The sequence below is a fragment of the Lynx canadensis genome, chromosome A1, assembly GCF_007474595.2.
Source record: "Lynx canadensis isolate LIC74 chromosome A1, mLynCan4.pri.v2, whole genome shotgun sequence".
Classification (NCBI taxonomy): domain Eukaryota; kingdom Metazoa; phylum Chordata; class Mammalia; order Carnivora; family Felidae; genus Lynx; species Lynx canadensis.
The window spans coordinates 205,179,592-205,205,297 of NC_044303.2; the positions used below are offsets into that span (position 1 = coordinate 205,179,592).

General features: G+C 41.9%; 1 protein-coding gene across 7 annotated transcripts in view; it reads right to left on the reverse strand.

Moving 5' to 3' along the window:
• The window catches only part of ZNF131 (zinc finger protein 131), a 31,080-nt gene extending 9,624 nt beyond the window's left edge, over nt 1-21,456 (reverse strand). The window contains exons 1-6 of one of the 7 annotated variants that reach the window (XM_030330411.2): nt 20,879-21,103; nt 20,221-20,359; nt 19,096-19,197; nt 12,292-12,436; nt 1,315-1,675; nt 990-1,212 (exon numbers count right to left, since the gene is read on the reverse strand). In XM_030330411.2, coding sequence (XP_030186271.1) covers nt 990-1,212; nt 1,315-1,675; nt 12,292-12,436; nt 19,096-19,197; nt 20,221-20,344 — 955 coding nt within the window. In that variant the 5' untranslated portion in view covers nt 20,345-20,359; nt 20,879-21,103. The other 6 variants (XM_030330398.2, XM_030330404.1, XM_030330363.2 and 3 more) reach the window with 6 other exon arrangements.
• Nucleotides 21,457-25,706: the final 4,250 nt, after the last annotated feature.

A 25,706-nucleotide genomic window follows, 5' to 3' on the forward strand; every position in this document is an offset into this window, starting at 1 on the left:
AGAGTGGCTAAAATGAACAAATCAGGAGACTATTGATGCTGGAGAGGATGTGGAGAAACGGGAACCCTCTTGCACTGCTGGTGGGAATGCAAACTGGTGCAGCTGCTCTGGAAAACAGTGTGGAGGTTCCTCAAAAAATTAAAAATAGAACTACCCTATGACCCAGCAATAGCACTGCTAGGAATTTACCCAAGGGATACAGGAGTGCTGAAGCATAGGGGCACCTGTACCCCAGTGTTTATAGCAGCACTTTCAACAATAGCCAAATTACGGAAAGAGCCTAAATGCCCATCAACTGACGAATGGATAAGGAAGATGTGGTTTACATATACAATGGACTACTACTTGGCAGTGCGAAAGAATGAAATCTGGCCATTTGCAGCAACGTGGATGGAACTGGAGGGTATTATGCTAAGTGCAGTCAGTCTGCTGAGTGCAGATATTGTATGTTTTCACTCATATGTGGATCCTGAGAAACTGAACAGAAGACCATGGGGGAAAGGAAGAGGGGAAAAATACTTACAAACAGAGAGGGAGGGAGGCAAACCATAAGAGACTCTTAAATACAGAGAACAGAGTTGATGGGGGGTGGGGAAGAGGGGAAAGTGGGTGATGGGCATCGAGGTGGGCACCTTTTGGGATGAGCACTGGGTGTTGTATGTAAGCCAATTTGACAATAAATTGTATTTAAAAAATAAAAAAATAAAAATGGACCAGGAAAAAAAAAAAAAATATATATATATATATATAAAAATTGGCAAGGTGCAAGAGTGACAACTACTTTCAAAGTTGATACTGATTTTGCTTTTAAAGTATCAATATTTCAACAAACTAATACCAAAAGAACAATGTGAACTCAACCTGCATATTAGAAAAAACAGGAGATGGTTTCTGTGGTAATAAAAAAAAAAAAAAAAAAGGATTTAGACATTGAGACCTGAAGTGAATGTGGAAAAATATACTTTTAACATAAAGTATTTGCTAATTACCTGTATGTTTTCGAAGATGCTCTTTAAAATGTCCAAAGTGGTCAAACTGTTTTTCACAGTATTGACATATGTGAATTTTTTTCCCAGTTCTTTGCTTCTTACTGACTCCACCTTCTTCGAGGTGGTAACAGTTGAGGTGCTGTTTCCATGCGCTCTCCCGAAGATACCTTTTATTGCATATTTCACACTTGAAACTCTCAGTGGAGTGTGATTTCATGTGTTCCTTAAAATGGTAAAACAATTTAAATGAACGGTTACATTTCTCACAATGGAACAAGTCCTTCACATGTGACAGCTGAAGTTCCACAATTTCAATACCTTCTACCTGTTTGCTTGTGGGGTCAGATGCACAACCATCTTCTTCCTTAATCTGCCCTTTCCTATCACCTTGACGGTACTTGCTGGTAATATCTGCCAACAGTGCCAGGGCGGAATCATCAGAAGAACCTGTGCTCTGAATGTACTTTATGGACTGCTTGGCAGAAGCCACTTCCTCCAACGTTTCGATGCCTTCATCTTCCACTTCGATGGTGCCTTCGGCAATCTCCACCTCAATCTCAACAGGTTCTGACTCTGCAGATGGCAATGACTCAGTGATAACATTTGAAGTTTCTGCAATCTTTCTTTTTTTTGCCTCGCTTTTTCCTGTGGTATTTTCCTCTAGTGGAGCTGAGTTTTCTTTGTTCCTGAAATACATAATGTATGGATTTAAAATCTGTAAGGTCAATCAAATTCCTAGCAGGCTTTTGGGAAGAACTGGTAAGCTCAAAGTAAAATTTATATGGAAAGGCAAAACACCAGCTTGGACGACTTATACTACCTGATTTCAAGACTTAATGTAGAATGCAGTGAGTTAAGATGCGACACTGGTGAAAGGACAGACAAGACGTGAAGATTCGTGGGACAGAATGCAGTTCATCAATAGACCCACACTTATTCAGTTAACTGATTTATGAAAAAAAGGCTCCAAGGTAATTTAATGGAGGAAAGAATGTTTTAACAGTGGTACTGGAACAACTGGTCTTTAAATGGAGAAAATAAATCTCAACCATCACTTTCAGATCATACCCCCAAAGTTAATTAAAATGGATCACAGACTTTAATGGAAGAACTAAAACAATTAAACTTCTAGAAAAAATAGGAGAAAATCTTTGTTAACATTGGGTTACTAAAAGATTTCTTAGAGGCGCCTCGGTGGCTCAGTCGGTTGGGCGTCCGACTTCAGCTCAGGTCATGATCTCGCAGTCCGTGAGTTCGAGCCCCGCATCGGGCTCTGGGCTGACAGCTCAGAGCCTGGAGCCTGTTTTGGATTCTGTGTCTCCCTCTGTCTCTGACCCTCCCCTGCTCATGCTCTGTCTCTCTCTGTCTCAAAAATAAATAAATGTTAAAAAAAAAAAATTAAAAAGATTTCTTAAATAGCACACAAAAACAGAAACCTTAATAGCAAAAATTAACAAAAGAGATTTCATCAAAATTAAAAACTTCTGCCCTTTGAAATAGTTAACAAAAAGGCAAGCCACAAACCAAACAAATGGCAAACCACAGACCAGAACATGGGCACACGTATGTCTGCCAAAGGTCTTATATAGACAGTATAAAAAGAACTGCCACAATCCAATAAACACAGTCAAAGAAGATAACTATTAGGTGACAATTATCCATGAGTCTCATGTTTCTGCACATCTTCTGAACTGACAGCTTTTGTTCTGGACTCTCTTCAAAGATATCTGCAGTAGAGCCAGCAATCTGGAAAGACAGAGAGCATGGCTCCCTCTAGAGCAGAGGGCAGCTGTGCTTACTGTCCATATAATAATATCCCCCTTTGGGCAACGTCAGTCAGGTTTGCTTGCAGCCCGTTATCTAAGATTGGGCTTCCTAAGCTGGAGTTTCTTCGGCTGTGATGTAAACCAACCACATGCACAGCTTTCACCTGGGCCACTCTATGTCACCCCTGTGAGGGAGAAGGAAAAACTGGCACAAATACAAAACTCATGCTGCTTGCTGTGCAAAAAAGAAAATCTTTCTAACCTAAAAGTCTCATACCCTCTATCAGTATCTATGAAAACTGTGCAGGATAAACTGTTGGCTTGCAAATAGGGTAACATCTCAGATCTGTCACAGTTCTTGCCAGGTTTTGGCAACAAGGACAAGATGCTGAAAAGGAGCAGGTTTACCAGAAGACAAAGAATCAGGCCTCACAGAGCAATTAATGGGATCTGAGGAAGTCCATTGGAGCTGGCAATAAACATGTTGACCAAACTGCACGATCAAGTGGGCAATGCGTCATCTTCCATTTAGTCGCCGACTGCTTTGAGTTAAACTGTGTCCCTCAAAAAGATATACTGAAGTCCTGACCCCTCATACCTGTGAATGTAACCTTATTTGGGAATCAGTCTTTGTAGATGTAATCAAGGATGAGGTCATTAGAGTGGGCCTCCTCTAATACAACTCCGTCCTTGTAAGTAGAGGTTCATTTGGGCACACACACGAGAAAGCCATACAAAGAGACAGAAGACAGCAACGTGAATGAAGATGTGGGCAAAGACTGCAGTCATACTGCCACAAGCCAAGAATACCTGGGGCTCACAGAAGCTAGAACAGGCAAGGAAGGATCTTCCCCTACAGGCTTTTAAAGGAACATGGCCCTGCCAATACCATGGTTTAAAATTTCTAGCCTCCAGAACTGTGAGACAATAAATTTCTGTTATACCCGGTTTGTGGTACTTTGTTAGGGCAGCCTCAGAAAACTAAAACATCTATTAATGAGGAAAAACTAGGAGGGTGGTTGCAGGATGAATACTAGAGAGTAGGTTCAAGGACAGATGCTCGAATGGTTCCTGGTTGTTGCAAACTCTCCCAGTGTTGGGAGAGGACCTCTCTGCCAACCTAGTGGTCTGTCATAAGTGCAATCCATCAAAACAACTAAGATCCACAGGTGGGAACAGGGGTGGAGACAGAAGGTTCCACCCCTTTACAGACAAGTTATCTAAACCAAGGGTGACAAGAGGGAGATTTGCAACTGCTACTAACAAAAACAAGTTGAGTCATTAGAACTTTGGCTGGTCCACATGAGAGATGAAGGGCAACACGATGCTTGCCAAGGAAGAATGGCAACACCTGGGCAGGGCTCTCTCTCCTGCAGTGTCACATCTACCTTAGATTCATTTGGAGAGGACAGTAAAAGGTCTCGGGTTTTTTCCTGCAGTGTGTCCTGGCTGCCATAAAGGTGCCATGGTGCTCTTGGGGAGATTTCTCGGAGACAAACTCCCGTGATGAAGCACTGTCTAGTAAGTCTTCTTGCCAACTGGATTTTACAATGCTCATGAAGATGAGTCACTGGGGAATAAGAATCCAAAATAATATAAATTCCTGTGGTCAAGCCTCCTGAAAATCCCAACTTTTATGTTAAAACCAGGTAAAAACATAAGAGATGTTTTATAACAACAGGGCAGCAAATGTCTAGGATTAAGGTATACTTTTTTTTTAAGAAACAGAGTGCGAGTTGGGGAGGGAAAGAATCCTAAGCAGGCTCCGTGCTCAGCACAGAGCCTGATGTGAGGCTTGGCCCCCTGACCTGAGCTGAAATCAAGAGTCCAACACTCAACCGACTGAGCCAGCCAGGCACCCTGAATGTACACACTTTAAAGCTCACTGGCATGGAGTTACTTTCTCCCTCCATATCTCTTTCTCTTCTACCTCCCCTCGCCTGATGCCTTGACTTCACCAGCTTGGAGGAAGATAATGAGGGGTGGAGCCAAGGTCTCCCTGTTTCCAAGGGTATAGTGAAGACCCCCATATACCTATCCAAGTATGCTGAGGGAAACTCAGAAATGGAAGAGACTCAAACTTTCATGGCTCCATTAGATTCAGGTGTCCAACTAACCATCCTATCACAGGGAGAGGAGGCACTTACATTCAAGGTTTAGGGGTTTAGGCAAAGTTCACAGCAGGAAAGGGAGGCTGTCTTAACCCTGTGGGTAGAGCCGATTCTACATACTGGTGTTGCCTTGACATCTGAATGTATAGCAGGAATTGGTATGGTATTTACATTGCTCTATTCTGTAAGTACCAGAGATAGACTGTCCCAAACGGAAAAGAGCCACAGGTAGAGAGGAGCTATTGGAAGAAACTCCCCTGCCACCAACAGCTGGTCAAGGTTTAGCACAAGTGTCTCTATCTTGTGATGCCCAAAGTTTACACTATACGGATGTCCTGTTGACTCATAAGCTATAAGTCTGTCTCAAAGGCCTTGATTTCAGTGTTAGCACACCTCCAACAGTAGGTGTTGCTGATAAACCCCCAACAAAATTCAGAGGCCTATTCACCGAGTGAAGTTTCTTGGGAGTGAGTAGATTCACAACACCCAATCCCTCCAGCAGTAAAAGAAAAACTGTTCCTTCACCTCCTTCCTCTCCCTACTAAAAATGATCAGCATCTTATTGTACTTTTTGGGGTTACTGGAGACAGCATGTACCTCACTTGGGCATCCTACTTCTTTGTATCAGCTCACCTGCAAATCAGCATCTTCTAAGTGGGGCTCTAATCAAAAGGCTGCACTGGAAGTTGTCCATCAAGCTGTGGTACATTCTCTACTTCGGAGGTCCTATAACTCTTAATGACCCCTCTGAACTACAAGTCTGACACTGATGCTTTTGCAGAGTAGAGCTTCTGACCAAGGGAGGCAGGCTCCACCCACAAGGTAGACCTTGTAGTTTTGTACTGGTCAATTCCCTGACACATCTGCACAGCACACTCCCTTTGAAAAGAAAGGATCAGTGTGCTGTTGGGCTCTTGTTGAAACTGATGCCTGATTCAGTGAGGCTTTGAGGCTCTCTAGCCTGATATTGCCATTTGGGAGCACATCAACTAGGACTTTAATGAATAACAAGGTAAAACAAGCCCACTAAGTCTCATTTCTCAAAATAAGGCTCATTTCTCAAAATAAGATACTCAAGAAAGCAATTGACCTCTTGGCTCTACATGGGAAAAAAAAAAAAAAAAGGTTGCTCCCTCACTCTGATGCCCAAAGAAAGCCACTAGATCAATGGGGTTTTTGATTCACTAATGGTTTGGCTAAACTCACGACTGATGGTATTCCCTGGGCTGCTGCAAATGCTCAGCTTTAGCACCAACTACACAAAACCAAAAGTGGATGCGGTTGCTGTGCTCAGAGGGCAGAACTCAAAAGCTTTCTTCGTAGCTCTAGACAACATTCTCCACAATGAACCATGTTATACTGTATTGACTCCTGGGCTGCTGCCAGTGGCCTAGCTGTTTGGAAGACACAGAAATCTTGGCAGATTAAAGACCTCTATCTTCAGGACCACAACTGTGGAAACAAATAGCAGCTGCTGATCAAAACTATCTGGATCACTGATTCATGCCCATGGTAAGGGCCCGTTCTCTACCAACCAGATACCAACCAGAAGGAAGAGGCTGATCAAGGCTGCACTGCCTAGACTTCCATCACGGACTCCTAGGATCCAATATTATTCTGAACATGGTGACATATCCACCATCACAGATTAAGCATAAAGTAGCCTATGTTTCTAATGTGGAAGTTGCCACTGGATGCCAGACTTGTGACACCCACCGAAAGCTGGCCTGTTTGTCTCACCGTGAAAGAGGCCACTGGGCCTCTGACCCCATTTTAGAGCCATCAGTACTGCCTCACCAGTGTTGACACTTTTTAAGGTCACAATGCTGCGGTTCCAGACTGATGATCTGTTGGTTCTGGCCACCCCACTGTGGCCCTTGAGACTAATCCGTGTCTTGTTTAGCTTTCTAGATCATTTGCAGTCTGATAATTTTGTGCCAAAACCTACTCTCTAATTGGCTAACAGTCAAGGTATTGAGGAACCCTTTAAGCTCCCCACCATCCAGACACTTGTAATACAGACAGCATTGCAAAGCCTCCTCAAACACTGACTCAGGCAGATTTCTAACTCTACTTCCCTCCCATCCTTTGTCCAAAAATCTGAGTAAGGCACTTTGTGATGACCAGACTCAGCTGTCCCCAGAAAGGGATTATCTCATCTGCTTCCTGGGTAATGATCAAGACAAAAATGGGTGGCAAGTTATAGAAGCCTAATTGGAAATTTGAATTCTGCCCTGACCATTCTTAGACACAATCCTTTCCTTTCCCACCACAATGGCAACCCCGGCACAGGCTGGTTGGTATCTCTTCCAGGTGACAGCCCAGTCAAAAGTGGGCTTAGGAGATTCAAACTTAATTCTAGTTCAGCCATCTGGAGTCTCTTTTTGAACTGACATCATCTTACATCCTAAAATAATGACCACTTGGCTGAATATACTGGTTGCCAAGTACACTTAAGACTGCCCTTGTGAGCCAAAGTGGAAGACACAATGGGTCTAGAAGCTTTATGAAAATGCCCTTGTGTCCCTGACCTTTCTGGATGAAAGGTCTGGGTAAGAGGAATGGATGACTGGAAAAGAATGAGGTTACAGCTACCAGAATGTAACACAATGATTCTGTGGAGGTGAAGAGAGAGCAACAATCCTGGCACCTGAGGAGACTTGTCCTTCTCTTATCCTTCCTTGGGTAGGGAAATGCTCTCATGCAGTTCTCCCTATCTGTTGCAAGCCAACGTTTAAACGGACTGCTAGATCTGCCCTCCCCTGCCAGATGACTCGGACCATGATTTGACAATCATCTCCCTTAACTTAACCAAGAAGTCTTCTGCAAAGAGCAGGGGATGGCCAAGTTCCTGCATGTTCCATGCAAAAACAAGTATTTGCCCCACTACCATTCCCAAAGCTGAGGCTCAGTTTGTGAGATGGACAATTAATTACCACTCAGGTAATTAACTCAGGTGTTGACCACCTTTAGACCCTTCTAAAAACCTTTAGACCAGATTCAATCAGGGAAAGGGTAAAGCCACATTTGAGGCCTGTGCCCCTGACTGATGAAGGTCCTACTGGGCACAAACAACTGTAAACACCACTTTCTTTCCAACCTACCTATAATCCCTTAGGACCATACTTCTCATGTGCAAGCCAGGTACTAACTTCTTTCCCTCTCTAAAGTATGATGACCTGCACTTCAGGAGTGGGTAGAAGAGATCATCGTGTTTAAACAAAACACCACCAGTGGATCAGTTTAGTTCTCAGATGACTGCAGAGATCTCCCCAAAACGAGGCAACTTTTGGTTATTTGGGGGAGCTTCCTGGAGGAATAACTGACTTGTTATTTATGTGTGCTCCACGCATAGTTTTCCCAACAATGCGAATCATCTAAATAAAAAGGTGGTACAAAATTTGTGCCTGACGTAAGCCTATGTAATCAAGGACACCACTTGGGCCCTGGAAGGCATTCATGTTAGCTTCAAATCACTGGCCAGGGTTATTATGGATAGACTTGCCCTAGACCTCTTCCCTGTGGGCCAATGAGAGACTGTGCAAGTGCTAAAAGATCTTGCTATACTTGGATTAATGCTTAGGGCTAAGTGAAAAAGGTCACTTTTCACTTAGGGCTAAAGAATAAAGCTACCTGGCTTTCTAGGAATTTGTTCAGCTGGCTGAGTCTAGGACCTTAGGAAAATGGGTGGATGGGTAAGCTCAGTGGTGAGGGTGGCCACATCCTGCTGCTTCAAGTTCTGTTTATAGTTGCCTTCATTAAATCCAGTGTGAAAAAAATTCAATGGATTAGGACCCAGTCCCTATTGGTCAGATTAATCAGAGTGGTCACAGAGTAGTGTACTCATGGAACAATTTACCAGAAACTAAAATAATATAGAAACAAGGATATTGTTGGAAGATAGTTATGGATCCCTCATGTTTCTGCATGTCTTGTAAACAGACACTGATAGCCTTTTGTTCTGGATCTTTTCAATGCTGCCTGTACAGCAAATAGCCTTAGAAGAGAGAACTGGTCTTCCCCCAAGTGGGGGACAGGTGCATCTATAGCTCATTACAAAAGATTTGGGTTTCCTACAGCTCAGTGTTCCTCAAATGTGATGCAAACCACTGTGAGTACAGCACACAGCTAGGCCACCCTGTCACCCCCATGGGACTTGCATGTGGGCTAAGGAGGATAAGAAAAATTGATGTGAACGTGAGAGTCCATGCTGCTCCTTATGCTGTGAGAGAAATGAAGTCCTTTTTTCTCTGACTCAGGAGTCTCCTGTCTTCTGCCAGCATTCAAAAAACAGTGGCAGGACAATTTATTAGTTTGCAAATAGGATAAAATCCCAGACCCTTCACAGTTCTTGACAATAAACCCAATTTAAAATGGGCAAAAGATCTGAACAGACACCTTGCCAAAGAAGATAAGCACATGAAGTAATGTTCATCATTAGTCGTAAGGGAAATGCCAACTAAAATCACTACACACCTACATCAGCACAGCTAAAATGAAAAGGCCTGATCATATCAAGTATCAGCAGGGCTGTGGAGCAACAGGAACTCTCATACACTTCAATTTGGAATACAAAATGGCACAGCAATTTGGAAAGCAGTTTAGCGGTTTCTTAAAAAAAATTAAAAACATCTATCATACAACCCAGCTATTCCACTCCTAGGTATTTACTGAGAAATGAAAGCATAGCCACTTTATTTGTAAAAGGTGGAAACCTAAATGTCCATCAACAGGTGGTATAGCCATACAAGGGAACACTACTCAGCAATAAAAGGTAATGAAATAGTAATACCCACGACAACACTAACAAATCTCTAGAACATAATGCTAAGTGAAAAAAGTCAACCAGAAACTACACTGTAGGAATCCATTTATATGACATCCCAGATAAAACTACAGTGATAAAAATCAAAGCAGTGGATAACTGAAGCTGGGGATTAGGGCTGACTAGAGAGTCATGAGAAACTCAGAATGATGGAAACATTCCTATGTCTTGATTATGGTGATTACACCACTGTATACAAACGCCAAAATTCAAACTCTATCCTAACTGGGTGAATTGTCTGACATGTAAATTACACTTCAATAGGCTGGCGAGGAAAAATCTATAAGGCAACTGCTGCTCCCTAACAAGTATCAGGAAGCTTCTCATACACAGCTTTAAATACACGATAATGCAATTCTAGCAAAGCAAAATAAGTCCCTAATATTTTCCTCAGTGTCATTCAAAAAGTTGACACCGTATGCCAAAAATACTTGCATAATGCGAATGTGAGAAGAGCACTTATTTCACCTTCTGTATCCACAAAACAATTATACAATAATCTTCTCAGTATAGAATTGCCTTAACCAGTCAATTTAACCACAACTAAATTAATTTTTATTCCTTAATTGCATTATCGTAACAGCCAACATGTAATGCTGCTTGCTGTCTTCTTGTCTTTAAAGAACTCTTCAGAGGACGCTGCATGCCTAACTGCTTCAAGAAACAATTCAGTATGTTACTGTATTTACATTGAAAAGCATTCACTGATGGTTGTAATTACTTATAAGGATCCCACTCTTATAATAATAAATCTTCCCAAAGTTTCTAAATAGGCCTGGGAAAAGAGCCATGCCCAGTTGTTCTTACCTTCATCTCACAGTGACTATACACAATGAACTCAAGTCCTAACTCTCCCGAATCCAACCTAGGCTGTCAGAATGTGTTCCACTGTTCTGCTGCCAAGGACTTTCCCCACAGCTGGATACTAACTTACTAGTATGAGCAGCAAGGAGAACTACACAGATAGAACACTTTTTCAGTAGATTCTCAGCCAGGATTTAACCACATCTGATGTTGCCCTATCCGTATTATATTCCCTTTCTACTTTCATTCTGAAAAGGTATGACATCAGGTACTATCTTCAACATACCTCTATTTTGCTACCCAGGTCTCAGCTCTCTCTGCAGGAGTGCTGACCTGGTTTTAACTGGTATGCACCCACCCATCCATTCACAAATGTGCACACACATACTATGTGCCAGGCACGAGGCATTAGAGAATACATACATACCAAGTTTAATCTTGAACTCTGTCATCAAACTAATTACAAGTTCATTAGGAGAAATGGTACTTATGGATAATTATAATTCAATTATTTCTTAGAATTATTCTAATTTGCATCTTTTGACTAAACCATACCAGTGAGTTGGACTAAATTATTTTGCCCCACGTGCAAATGGATTTTACCAAACTGCACTTTAGTGTTACGCCAATGACATCACAAGAAACACAGCCGGGAGATATTAATAACAATGCCAGTTCACATTCGGAGTACTTTATACCAGACACCATGCTGAGCACTTTACATGCATTAATTCATTTAATGCCCATAAATAATCCTGTGTAGAAAGTACCACTATTACCCCCTTTGACAGATGAGGAAACTGAGGTGCTAACAAGTTGAGTAACTTCATTACGTGGTAGAGAGCTAGGCTATTACCCAGGCAGCCTGACTCCAGAACTCTTGCTCTCAGTCACTGTATTTATTTTTATTTTGTTAACATATGCATTATCTTTATTTTAAAAAGAGACTGTGTGGACACATGTGCATGAGCAGGGGTGGGGCAGAGAACATCCTAAGCAGATTCCACGCTCAGCACGGAGTCCCAAGAGGGGTTTGATCTCCACAAATGCGAGATCACAACCTGACCAGTATCAAGAGCCGGATGCATAACCGTCTAAGCCACTCAGGCACCCTGGTCACTGTTATATTGCCACTGTTTGTTATGCAAGATGTGGAGTCTTTGTTATGTCATTTAATGTTTTCTTAATACTTTCTGAGAAATTTTGTGTCTTAATGCCAGGAATGGCTCCGAAGCAACTGATTTGTTCTCATAGCCATGAGTAATGTAACTTAAGGTTTTTCTTTCCTTTTTCTTTCCATTAGGTGCTTCAGAATTCAGAGCTAGATTTAGCCCACCTAGCAAGTATCTAGACTTGAATGCCATGCATATTGGCTACTGTATTTTTAACTTCACTGATTATCACCTCATGTGGCCTATTCATCTTCATCCATTTCCTCACTATTTTTAAACAGGACTATGTTAATCTTTGTAAGCCAAATTCTTTTTAGAATAAAGCTTGGTACAATTAACAACTCAAGCCCAACAAAACAACTCCTTAAAAGCTGCCTAGTCTTCCCGATTTTATTAGATACAAAAGATGCTACTTTAATTACCCTTAGCAGTTTTTACAGAAGGACAAGAAATCAAGTGTGAGAGAAAGAGCAATCAGTATCCAGAATTTTATAGATCCTTAAATATTCTTAATTTCAAAATGTCAATCCTTTATGGCATAACACATACAATAAATTCTTGACTAATAGGATGTACATGACTGAACAGAACTATCTGTGCATCACTAAGAAAATAAGTAATTACCTGACTTCAAGGGCTTTGATAGCTTCTAGCATTTGTAGAAACTCTGCTGCTTTCCATACATCATTGGCTTCTTCTTCTCCTTGTATCATTAATTTTGCTGTGTATGTGAACTCAATTAAATGACGGAAGGCCATTTTACTAACACCTGTAAAAAAAAGATGTGCATTAGCATGTTTGCCCATTGATTCAAAACTTCTAACATTTAGTAAAGAAAAAAAAAAGGCTCAGTGTTCAAAACCTGATTAGTATCTGAATTTCAGAAAATTATTTCCTGGTGGAATTCTCATTAACAGTACAGTAATACTATAGCCAAAGTTCCTACCAAACTACTTTAAGATCTTTCCCAAAGGTTTCCTAATACTCTTATGAATAGTAAAATCTATCACTTAAATACATGAATTGGCTATTACATGTCAGACATGCTATGTTTCTTGCCAGGGATCACTACATCAACTCAGCTCCAAATCTTCAAGGGCTTTCCACAGCTCAGCAAAAAAGTTCCAAACCAGTCTGCCTTTATTTCAAGGTACTTCACGTTGTTTTTCTATTTACCACTATTTTCCCTTCCAAATTTTAAACTGTATCAATCCCATACTATATACTGATCTTTAAACAAACCCTTCACTTCTAAAAGTTTCCTTGCCTTAACACTCACCTACCTTAATGAATGCTCAGTTTGTATCTGTATAAGTCCTATCACCCTTGAAGGCCCAATTCTAATGCCACACCCTTAATGAAACTTTCTAATACTTCCCCCAGGCTGAACTCTGTACCTGTTCTGGTAATTAAAACCCATGGGCATCTCTGGACTCTAAGTTACACGAGGGAAATGATTTTTGTCTCCATACACTCACCTCCCAGTATCTAAAACAATGCTCCCTAAAATGCAGACACACAAAGTAGGAGTGAATAAGGGCTAAAGTCACTTCCAAAATTAAATTTCCATGATTCCAACTTTTCTTTACAAGTTTTATGGTTAGATTTTGGCCCAAAAGGATACTCTATTTCTTTGTTCTCTTCAATGCTATATATTATTGTTTCAGTCTGCTAATGCAAGACTACAAAAATCTATTAAAAGAAACAAATAGAAAACCACTTTTATTTAAGGATTTTAAGTAATCTCTACACTCAAAGTGGGGGGTTGAACCTATAACCCCAAGATCAAAAGTCACATGCTCAACCAACTGAGCCAGCCAGGCACTCCAAGAGAAAGCTACTTTCAACACTGAATTTTTACACTAAGAAATGCCCAAGTCAAAACTGCACACAATTTGCATAACTGCAAATACAAAAATACTTTTATTTTCTTCCTATGCACTTTATATACCTGAATAAGCAATCTAAAAATGACTGGATTCTTTTCAGGTTGCTTTTATTTGGGTCTCCCCTAAATCTTTGTTTTCCTGTTGTCTTTCCACCATGATATTCATTATTATATGAGAGTAGCCTGAGGTACAGATAAGTAAATTTAAGGAGTTTTGATCAAACGTTTAAAAGTATAACAAAACACCTTTGTTGGGGTGCCTGGGTAGCTCAGTCGTTTAAGTGTCTGACTCTTGATCTCAGCTCAGGATATGATCTCACCGTTCATGAGTTTGAGCCTCACGCTGGGCTATGTGCTGACAGGTCAGAGACTGGAACCTGCTTTGGATTCTGTGTCTCCCTCTCTCTCTGTCCCTCCCCTTCTCAAAAATAAACATTAAAAAAACTTTTTTAAATGTGTATTTTTCTTGAAATGGAATGACACATATAATACTACAAATACCAGGCATGACTCTAAACACGTCACAAGTATTAACTCCATCCTCATATCAATCCTATGGAGAACTTACTATAATAATCCCCATTTCACAGACAGGAAAACTGAGGCACACAGAAGTTAATAACTGTGACTTTGGCAAGTTACTGAAGAGATGAAACTAGAATCAAACACAGATGGCTCGACTCTTAAGCCCAACATAAGATTTTTTTTTTAAATAATGTTTATTTATTTTTGGGAGAGAGAGCAGAGGCAGAGAGAGAGGGAGACAAAGAATCTGAAGAAGGCTCCAGGCTCTGAGCTGTCAGCACAGAGCCCCACGCAGGGCTCAAACTCACAAACCGTGACATCATGACCTGAGCCGAAGTCAGATGCTTAACCAACTGAGCCACCCACGCGCCCCCAACATAAGATTTTTAAATAAGATGATGGCAGGAAACACTCCTGCTTGGAAAAGTTTGAATATCCACAGCTTAATTCACTACAGGCCCACAATCTCTTATTCACAATTCCAAAGTCCCCCAAATCTCTTAAGACCAGAAGTTTTCCCATTAATTTGGCAGCAATATTTGATCTGAATGGACATTAGGCTATTTTTAGTCTTTATCCCACTTAGAGTAAATATTAATATGCTACTCTGCTGAAGTATTATTTGGTTATAGAATGTCACCCCCCTAGACCCCACTGGGAGTATAATGTACTACACAGACTGCATTATCTTTAGAAAATTTGTAATTTCAAGAAACATCTGGCCTCCAAGGATTTGAATAAGGAATTACAGACTTAGTTCCCAATTTTGGTTAATTAGAATCATTGCAGACTTAAAGCATGGGTCTCCAATCCTTAGAATCAAAACCGGGATAGGAAACTTTTTTTTTTTTTATAAGCACCTTAGGTGCTTAAGTTGCCGGTCCAGCACTAGTCCTAGGAATAAACTACTGACCTAATTAGCTAACATGGACCAAACGGCTAACATGTGCCCAGGGAAGTGATGTGGTGACAGATGATGCACAGCTGCGAAAACACTTGGTTCTCTATCAGGACTACTTTGGTAACTTCCAAATCTCAGTCTACTTCACTAATCCCTTGCTCCTTTCATAACAGAAGTGGGCAAGAGAATATAGTCTTTCTGAGTTATCTAAGGAAACTGTTAATATGAACACCTTAGCCTGAATCTTCTTTTTTTCCCTTAGGAAGAAGCAAAACAGGGCAGCATTCTAGACATATAGAGGTCATTATTCATATTTTACAGAGGGAGGTTAAAATTATAACTAAGATGGAGAAAGCATACTCCACCCTATCTTGTCCACTGATTACAATTAAAAATCCTGGGCAGAATACATAAAGCAAATACATAAGGACTCTGAAACATAAATAGAAACAAGCAGGCTGGGGACAGAAATCAAAACTCAAAAGAGCAGCAGTGAGTTTCCTGGTTTTTATTTTTCCTCTCACACATCCCAGCTTACACTTGAAGACAGCCCAAATCCTGTAACTGTGTAGCAGGTACAGAAGAAAACTCTGGCTAGAGAATCAGGAAAGGGAACAGAGAGTACATGGGGGGGGGCGGGGGGGGCGGGGTTACTTGGATTTATTCCTCTCAGCCCTGCCTCAAGGCAAGTCCCAGTTCTGATGCTGCACACCTGTGGCTGGTGGCCGCCAAGCAGACACTAATTCTTAGAAAAGGTTCTTCTTTCTGACAGAAAACTAGCAATGATCTCCAAGAACATGGAGAGAATTTTTTCCCCCCTTTCATCACTTTGTCTAGAAAATGGATCCCACTACGGGAAGTCTATGTCAGCACAGGGAAGCTAAAAATCCCAGTTTTCCAGCCACAGGATCAGGAAAAGTTGCACCGAGGAGCTAAAGTACAGAAGTCAGAAGAGGGAGCTAGAGAAAGGTCCTTGTGAATGCAGCCTAGCACTAGCCACTGAGCTACACATGTGGAACTGACCTGAGGCAGCACAGTAAAGGGTCTGAGACCTGCACTATGATGTGGACCCAGGCTGGCACACCTGGCACCCGAGCAGCACAACAAAGGTTTTGAAAAATAAACTGGCATTGCATCCACAGCCCACATAAGCCCAGACTGAACCTAAACCAGGCTGACTGCCTGCTAAAAACAAAACCAAATCAAAACAACAACAGCAGCATTCTCCGGAGGATTTTAACAGCACAGCATGTCATAACATTAAAATGTCCGTGACACAGTGAAAACTTATTTGACATATCTCACAGATAAGAAAAAGAAAAGCCAACATGTCCAAGGTTATATAACTGACAAAACAGTGAAGCCAGGACTACAAGGCAGGTTGTCTAATGACATGTCCAGGGCTTTCTTTATAGCCAAGTGACCTAGACAGATTGTACAGTGATCCTGAAGTTAAGGGCTTAAGAAAACATTGAGCCAAGGGTGCATGGGTGGGTCAGTCAGTTGAGTGTCCAACTTCGACTCAGGTCATGATCTTGCAGTTTATGAGTTCAAGCCCCACTTTGGGTTCTGTGCTGACAGCTCAGAACCTGGAGCCTGCTTCGTGTTCTGTGTCTCCTCTCTCTGCCCCTCCCATGCTCATGCTCTGTCTCTGTCTCTCAATAATAAATAAATGTTAAAAAAAAATAAAAAAAAAAAAAAAGAAAGAAAGAAAACACTAAGCCAAGGGGTTCCTGGGTGGCTCAGTTAAGCGTCCAACTCTTGATTTCAGCTTGGGTCACGATCTTGTGGCCCATGAGTTTGAGCCCCACTTCAGGCTCCTCACTGACAGTGTGGAGCCTGCTTGAGATTCTCTCTCTCCTTTTCTCTCCGCCCTTCCTCTGCTCACATGCGCGTGTGCATGTGCTCTCTCTCAAAGATGAATAAAAACATTAAAAACAATTTTTTAATAATAAAAAAAAAACACTAAAAGAAAAACAAAAACACACTGAGCCAAACTGATTCTTTAAACCTGAACCTGACAAATAACAAAAACAGAAAATGCTCTTACACTTTCTCATTTGTCATGTTAAGTACTGAAGGCTCGTATGTGCTATCCTATAATGAAGGCGGCAGGTCAGAGGTACTAAGAAGTACAAGAGAATCTCAAGGTGATTAGTCTCCAGAAGAAAAGACCCTACTTCTCCAGGTATATTCCTTGTTCCAAAAGCAATGCATATTCTAGACTGGGCCACTTATTTGTTTAAAAAGCAGAAGTCAGCTCCTCTTTGAAATCTTTATCTCACCAAGGTAGACTAAACCACTCGTCCTCCCTCCTCGGCGACACCATTCCACAATAAAAGTCTCTGCAACACTCTTTGCTCTCTTTTCTGCATCTGTCGCTCATCTGTGATTAAATTTGCAAATTCTTTAAAGTCTGTCTCATTCATCAATTTTTTACTTCCTGGGCCCAGTACAGTACATAACACATAACAAATATTAATTCTGACAAACAGTCCCAATTTATTAAACTTTGACAATGTACCAAACACTATGCTCAGCGCTCTCCACATGTTATTTCAAGTAATTGTGACAAGCCTATAAAGAAATGAGGAATTTTCAGATGAAAATTTTATTCCTCTCAGCCCTGCCTCAAGGCGAGCTGTCTATGCAACTAAGGTGAAGTAACCTGCCTGGTGTCACAAAGTACCTCAGGTAAATAAATGGATGAAATCTTGCCCTGTAACAGAAACTAATACCATATAGGCAGCTAGATTCTCACTTTAGTAAGCTTCGTGGATTTCCATTATGCCTGTGGCTGTCCATCACAGATAATGAAAAGATTATCTATGGATGTATCAGCCAGAATGCTAAACTGGAATGTAAAGCCACCTCCCCAAAAGGAATATGTTTAAGTTTTCACATTTTCTTTACTCCCCAGGGCACCAAATTTTCCCAAGGGAACAGTGTTTCTAGGCAACTCATTCATAACAAATACACACACACACACACACACACACACACACACACACAACACAGTGAAGAAGATACAAAACCAAAGCTCAAGAACACTGGAAAAGCTAAAGTTCTGTATTTATGTAGACAAGTATTTCCTACAGTTTTGGATGGTGGGGAGGGGTAAGTAATGTCATATCAAAAGACAAAAGCGTGGTAATTAATACACAAAGTGAATCCCTTACTAGCTGGGCAACACTGAGCAAGTAACCATTTGGAGCCTGTTCCCTGATGTATAAATTGGAAATAATACCACTTACTTCAAAGGATTGCTTTAAACCTCAGAAAATGCACCTAAATAGCACTATAGCTAGCACTTGGGAAGCTATTATCACAAAAGTCAAACAAGTACAAAAATCACTTTCTACTTTAAGGGTGTATCTACTGAATGATTCCTTCCATCCCAGACTCTATATCCACTACAACTTCTGAATGCTGCTTCAGTTCATCTTTCCTAGCCTTTTCCATATTGTGGCAGCACACTTCATCTTGCGCATGTCCTAAGTACCTCTGCTAGTAAAGCAGCTCTACTGTAACCTGCGGCATCCCCAGTCTGAAACATAAGCCCACTGAACAAAAATGGGAATTCACTTCTAATACACGTTTTCAAAAGAGTGAGCACTGGTCTCAGAAGTTGAAAAAGACTCTTTTATGAGATCAACATCTACCATCTAAAGTAAGGGTTTTCCCTGGCGGATCATTTTACCATGCACTTTACGGAAAGCAAGAATTCTCAAGTGTCAAAAGAACAATTTATCCAGTCAAGTAATAGGAACCACTGATACCTATTTCCTACAGTATCTTGCTAAATTAACACTTCTTCATTAATTATAATGTTTGCTAAATATTGTATTTATAACAAGCATTTACCAGGGCACCTGGGTAGCTCGGTTGGTTAAGCGTCTTCAGGTCATGACCTCATGGGTTTGTGAGATCCAGTCCCAAGCCCTGTGTCCCCTGTCCCCTGTGTCGGGCTTGCATTGCCAGCAAGGAGGCTGCCAGGGATTCTCTCCCTCCCCTTTCTCTGCCTCTCCCTCCCCCACTTGCATGTGTGCACACGCATGGGCCCTCTCTCCAAATAAGTAAATTAATTAACAAACAAACAAAAACAAGCATTTACCTTCAATCTCCACCAAAGGTTCCTGAGTAAACTCCTGAAAGAATTTGTAGAAGAACTTACTGCAAGCAGCCAAAACAGCTTTGTGGGCCTTAAAATGGTGTCCTAGATTAAAAAAAAAAAAAAAAAAAAGAGTATCATATGTATTCAAAAATCAAAAGTAAAACCATAAAACAAAGTAGTAAATTATATAAAGATCTTTCTTCATAATACAATCATAAGACTATATAAATTACGAAACTAAAGTCAGAACATTCTAAGCAGCTATCTTGATAAATTTCAATTTCAATTAGACATGAACCCAAATCTTTACCTCAAAGACCTCATAAAGTCAATTTATAAAAGCCAGTTTATAAAACTAAAAGAGATAAGAGAAGCTTCTTACTACTTAAAAAGTGAAAGGCATATCGGATTCAGTTTAAACTGCTAAATATAAACACAACCCAAAAAGTTATACACCATTTGGAAAGAGACAAAAAAAACATAGAATAAACATAATGCTGGATGTATCTGCTATGGAAAACATGTTAATATGCCTAATATTTGGAAGCAGCAGATCTACAGTAAGCAGATCTATAATAAATAGCTTGCCTTGAGGAGTCTATTTTCACTAAATAGAAAAGATACCCAAGCTACGTTTGTCTCCATTATAATGACAACTCCTAACACTGGTAAAGACCCCATTTGATTTGTACCCAAAGAGGGTACAAATGCTGCAAAGGTATGTCTCACGTTCTCCCTCCAAGACCATTTGGGAAGGTAGAAACAATCAACACTTCTCAAATGATTGTTGTGAAAGACTCCTCAAAGAAGTTTATGAGCAGAAAGCTATTAACCAAACATTTAGAGACATCCTCTCTATCTCCACACCATCATCTTACACTAATGTGTGCAATAGGGAAACTTCAAGAGGCTGCAACAAGATGTGATGATTATGTTGAAAGCATGACTAGCCAACTAGCCTTCTGCAACACGGTCTATGTGAGTGGCCACTGACAAGTCCCCCCTCGTCCCAGCGCACACTCAATAGGCACAGTCCACAGAGGGTTGGGTATAAAAGGCGGGCGGGGGAAGGGGAGAGAAGAACGGTAGCCACAAATTCACTGCTCTGCCCACCACCCTACCCACCATCGACAATCAGGGTGATGTCAGTAAACCGATCTTGCTCTCGCTGTTCATTCAATCGGTCCAGGATCATTTTATGATGTTCCGGGAACTCCTGAAGGCATTCCATCGTCTCTTCGGCCTCCATGGCCGTCGGGCTGCTCTACAAAAGAGGAGCATGATAATGTACACCCATGAGCTCGGGCCGAGGCACAAAACCCCTAAAGCATAAAACAACAAAACCCAAAACCCCAGCTACGTGAAAAGAAGGGGGGGGGAGGGGGAGGCAAGAGGAGAGGAAGGCGAGGGAAGAAAGAAAGGCGAGCCGGGTGGCCGCCGCGCGTTGGGGGCCGGAGCCACGGCCGCGGGACTCCGAGCCTGACCTAATTGGAGTCGGGAGACGCGAGCTGAAGCGGGGTGGGCAGAGCGCCGGAGGCTCCGGGCGCCGGGGCGCGCAAGTCCGGCAGGGGAAGGGACCCGACAGCCGTGGCGGCGCCCTAACGGCCCGCCAAGCCCCTCTGCCCGGCCCTGGCTCCTGCGGCCCCGGACCCGGTCCGGCCCGCGGCCCACAACGACTCCCGGGTCGCCTCTCCCTCCCCCGCCCTCCCTCTTCTCCCCCGCCCCGACCGGGCCGGCACTCACTCAGCGAAGGAGGAGCGGCCCGGGCCTGCGCGTCACTTACGTCGACGTACTGCGTCACCGCGCTGGGCTCCGGCTGACGCGGACGCCGACCAAAGGCCGACCACGGAGCGAAGAGGCCACACCTCCACCGCCCCGCTAGTGGCGGATTTGGCGCTCGGCGAGGGTGAGGCGGCCAACGCTGGGAGGAGGAAGTCGGGCTGTGCTAGGGTGGAGCCAGTTGTGGGCCAGGCTGTACCCGGGGCAGGGATCCTAAATCATAAATCCTAAACCCCGCCCTTCCACCCACCTTCGCAGGACTCCAGGTGTGAGCGCTTCCGACCCGGACCTCGGAATAAACTCACAACTCATCCCCGGTGCGCTTTTATTCCGCGGCTCCTCCCGCCCCGCCCCCTTCCCTCCCAAGCCTTGGGTGGGCCCGCCTTACCTAGCTCTTGATCCTCCCTCTCTCCTCTCTGGCGCTCGGATCTTCCCCGCTCTCACCTCTCTGGGCGAAACTCAACCCACACTGTTCCCTACCCCTAAATAGCGCCTCTCCCTCCATTTCCTCACGATTGCCCGGGCACTGCCTCTGCTGGGTCCGACCGGCACACGTGCGCTCGCTCCGAGACCCGGGCGGCCGCGGCGCGGGCGGCGGCCACGGGCGCGAGCACGTTCCGGCCGCCTGGGACCTTCCTCCCCGGTGCCCGCCCTCTCCGCGCTCTGCGGGCGGCACGTGCTTGCTAGGTTTGGGACCTGGATCTGCTCGGATTATTTACACATGATGCTATTACTACAGCTCTCCACTCCCAACCCCTGCGCTTAAAGAGACCAGTGACCTACAATCAGCCTCTCTTCCCTGGGTCATTCATTCATTCATCCGAAAAAAATGCTTTTGGAGGGTAACAGTCGAGATTTACTTTTTTCTCTCAGAAGAAAATAGAGTGAGGATTAGGGAAAGACTCAAAATACCTGGCTGTATGCAAGGGTGAGTGTAAACATTGTTTCAACAGACATTTATTGAGAGCCAGCGCTGTGCTAGGCACTGTTTAAGGGACTGAGAAATTAAGTGGTGAATAAGGCGTATGTAGTTTGTTCCTTTCTAATCTTAGTCTGATGGAGTAGATAGATCTTTTGTACAGTTAATTGCCTGGATGCAGATTTCTGAGTGTTATATGAGATGTGAGGAACAAGGTAATCTGGGGCGGGGAGTAGGGCTCCTTGAGGAAAACTAGTGACCTGTAAGAAGCAATATGAAGTCTGAGTTTTTTTACGCAAGGGTACACAGCGCATTCAGAGACAGCGAGATTATAGCATTCGAAGAACTAAAAAAGAATGTTGGTGGGGCAGACCCACCGGGGCCTGGTAAACAGTGTTAAAGATGATAGATTTTCTTATAATCACAAAGGGAAACCTTGAAGGTTGATCAGGATAGTGACATACGAAGATTTACTTTTAAAAAAATTTTTTTTTTCAACGTTTATTTATTTTTGGGACAGAGAGAGACAGAGCATGAACGGGGGAGGGGCAGAGAGAGAGGGAGACACAGAATCAGAAACAGGCTCCAGGCTCTGAGCCATCAGCCCAGAGCCTGACGCGGGGCTCGAACTCCCGGACCGCGAGATCGTGACCTGGCTGAAGTCGGACGCTTAACCGACTGCGCCACCCAGGCGCCCCGAAGATTTACTTTTTAAAGAGGTAGTTCCAGCCCCAATATGGAGAATAGTCTAATAGGTGAAGATGCAAGTAGAGACCAGAGGGAAGCTGTTAGTAATCTGGATTAAATCATGGTGGCAAATGGGATTAGAGAATTGGATGGAATCTAGAAATAGAATCAACATTGACTGGAAACATGTCATGGGTACTAAATAAATAATGTTGGATATATTCATGGTAAGAGAAAAAACACTCAAGGATGGCTCCTAGATTTCTGGCTTGAGTGGATGGATTGTTGGTACAATTTACCAAAATAGAGAATGTAACTGGAAAAAATGATTGGGGAGAAAGGATGGGAAGGGGAGAGATGATTTTAAGGAGACAACTAAATACAGATGATGTCAACAAGGCATTTTATATATGGACCTGTATAGAATTTAGGGGAGAGAGCTAGCCATAGGGATTTGGAAATTTTTAGCATAAAGTGGATATTAAAGCCATGGAAACATAAGATTTTTTTTTCATCTATCCTAATGCAAATTTTGTTTATTTATTCATTCATTCATTCTTTAGTTCCAATATAGTTAACACACAGTGTATTAGTTTCAGGTGTGCAACATAGTAATTCAATAATTCCATACATCCCCCAGTGCTCATCAGACAAGTGCACTTCTTAATACCCATCCCCTATTTCACCTGATCCTCCACCCACCTACTCCTGGTAACCATCAGTTTGTTCTGTATAGTTATAGTTAAGAGTCTATTCTTTGGTTTGTCTCTTTTCCTTTGCTCATTTGTTTTGTTTCTTAAATTCTACGTGAGGGAAATCGTCTGGTGTTTGTCTTTCTCTCACTTATTTCACTTAGCATTATACTCTGTAGTTCTATCCATGTCATTGTAAATGGCAAGATTTCATTCTTTTTAGGGTTGAATAATATTGCAGTGTGTGTGTGTCACTTCTTTATCCTTTCATCTATCAATGGATACTTGAGCCACTTTCATAATTTGGCTATTGTAAATAATGCTGCTATAAACTTAGAGGTGTATGTATCCCTTTTTAAAAAAAATGTTTCTTTATTTTGGGGAGAATGAGTACACAAGTGGGGGAGGGACGGGGGGGGGGAGGCGGGACAGAGGATCAGAAGCAGGCTCTGCACTGACAGCAAAGAGCCCAATGTGGGGCTTCAACTCAAGAACCCATGAAATTATAACTTGAGCTGAAGTCACTCAACTGACTGAGCCATGCGGTTGTCCTGCATGTATCCCTTTGAATTAGTGTTTTTGTATTCTGTGGGTACTCACTAGTGCAATTACTGGATTGCAGGGTAGTTCTATTTTTAATTTTTTGAGGAATCTCCATATCATTTTCTATAGTGGCTGTACCAGTTTGCACTCCTACCAACAGTGCAGGAGGGTTCCTTTTTCTCCACATCCTCACCAATATTTGTTGTTTCTTGTGTTTTTGATTTTAGCCATCCTGACAGGTGTGAGGTGATAACTCATTGTGGTTTTACTTTGCACTTCCCTGATGATGGGTGATGTTGAGCATATTTTCATGTGTCTGTTGGCCATCTATGTGTCTTCTTTGAAGAAATGTCTCTTCATGTCTTCTGCCCATTTTTAAATTGGATTATTTGGGGTTTTTTGGTGTTGAGTTATGTAAGTTCTTTATATATTTTGGATACTAACCCTTTATTGGATATGTCATTTGCAAATATCTTCTTCCATTCAGTAAGTTGCCTTTTAGTTTTGTTGATGTTTCCTTCACTGCACAGAAGTTTTTATTTTGATATAGTTCCAATAGTTTATTTTTACGTTTATTTCCCTTGTTTCAAGAGACATATCTAGAAAAATGTTGCTATGGCCAATGTCAGAGACAGTACTGCCTGTGCTCTCTGTAGGATTTTTATGGTTTCAGGACTCCCATTTAGGTCTTTAATCCATTTTGAGTTTATTTTTGTTTATGATGTGTGAAAGTGGTCCTGTGTTATTCTTTTGCGTTTATCTGACCAGTTTTCCCAAAACCATTTGTTGAAGAGACTGTCCTTTTCCCATTGGGTACTCTGCCCTGCTTTGTCAAAGGTTAATTGACCATATAATTGGGTTTCCTATTCTGTTCCATTGGTCTATATGTCTATTTTTGTGCCAGTACAATACTGTTTTGATTACTACAGCTTTGTAATATAACTTGAAGTCCAGAATCATGAAATCTCCAACTTTCTTCTTCAAAATTATTTTGAATATTGGGGTCTTTTGTGGGTCCATATAAATTTTAGGATTGTTTGTTATCTTTCTGTGAAAAATGCTGTTGGTATTTTGATAGAGATTACATTAAATCTGTAGACTGCTTTGGGTAGTATAGACTTTTTTTTTAAGTTTTCATTTATTTATTTGAGAGAGAGGTGTGTGTGTGAGCTGGGGAGGGGCAGAAAGAGAATTCCAAGCTGGCTGCGCACTGCCAGCACAGAGCCTGATGCAGGGCTTGAACTCACAAAGCATGAGATCATGCCCTGAGCCGAAACGAAGAGCTGGACACAACCGACTGAGCCACCCAGGTGCCCTGGGTAGTATAAACATTTTAACAATACTTGTTCTTCCAATCCATGAGCGTGGAATGTCTTTCCATTTCTTTGTGTTATCTTCAATATCTTTTATCAATATTTTGTAGTTTTTGAAGTATAAGTCTTTCACCTCTTTCGTAAGTTTATTTCTAGGTATGTTATTATTTTTGGTGCAGTTGTAAATGGGATTGTTTTCTTAATCTCTCTTTCTGCTGCTTCATTATTGGTGTATAGAAATTCAACAGATTTCTGTCCAGTGATTTTGTATCCTGAAATTTTACTGAATGCATTTATCAGTTCTAGTAGTTTTTTGGTGGAGTCTTTTGGGTTTTCTATATATAGAGTATCATGTCATCTGCAAATAGTAGCAGTTTTACTTCTTCCTTACCAATTTGAATGTGTACTGTTTTTCTTGTCTGATTGCTGTGGCTAGGATTTCCAGTACTATGTTGAATAAAAGTGGTAACAGTGGGCATCCTTGTCTTCTTCCTAACCTTAAGGGAAGAGCTCTCAGTTTTTCCCCACTGAGTATGATGTTTGTTGTGGGTTTTTCACAGATGGCCTTTATTATGTTGAGGTATGTTCCCTCTAAACTTACTTATTAAAGGCATTTATCATGAATGGATGTTGTACTTTGTCAAATGCTTTTTCTGTGTCTATTGAAATGATCATGTG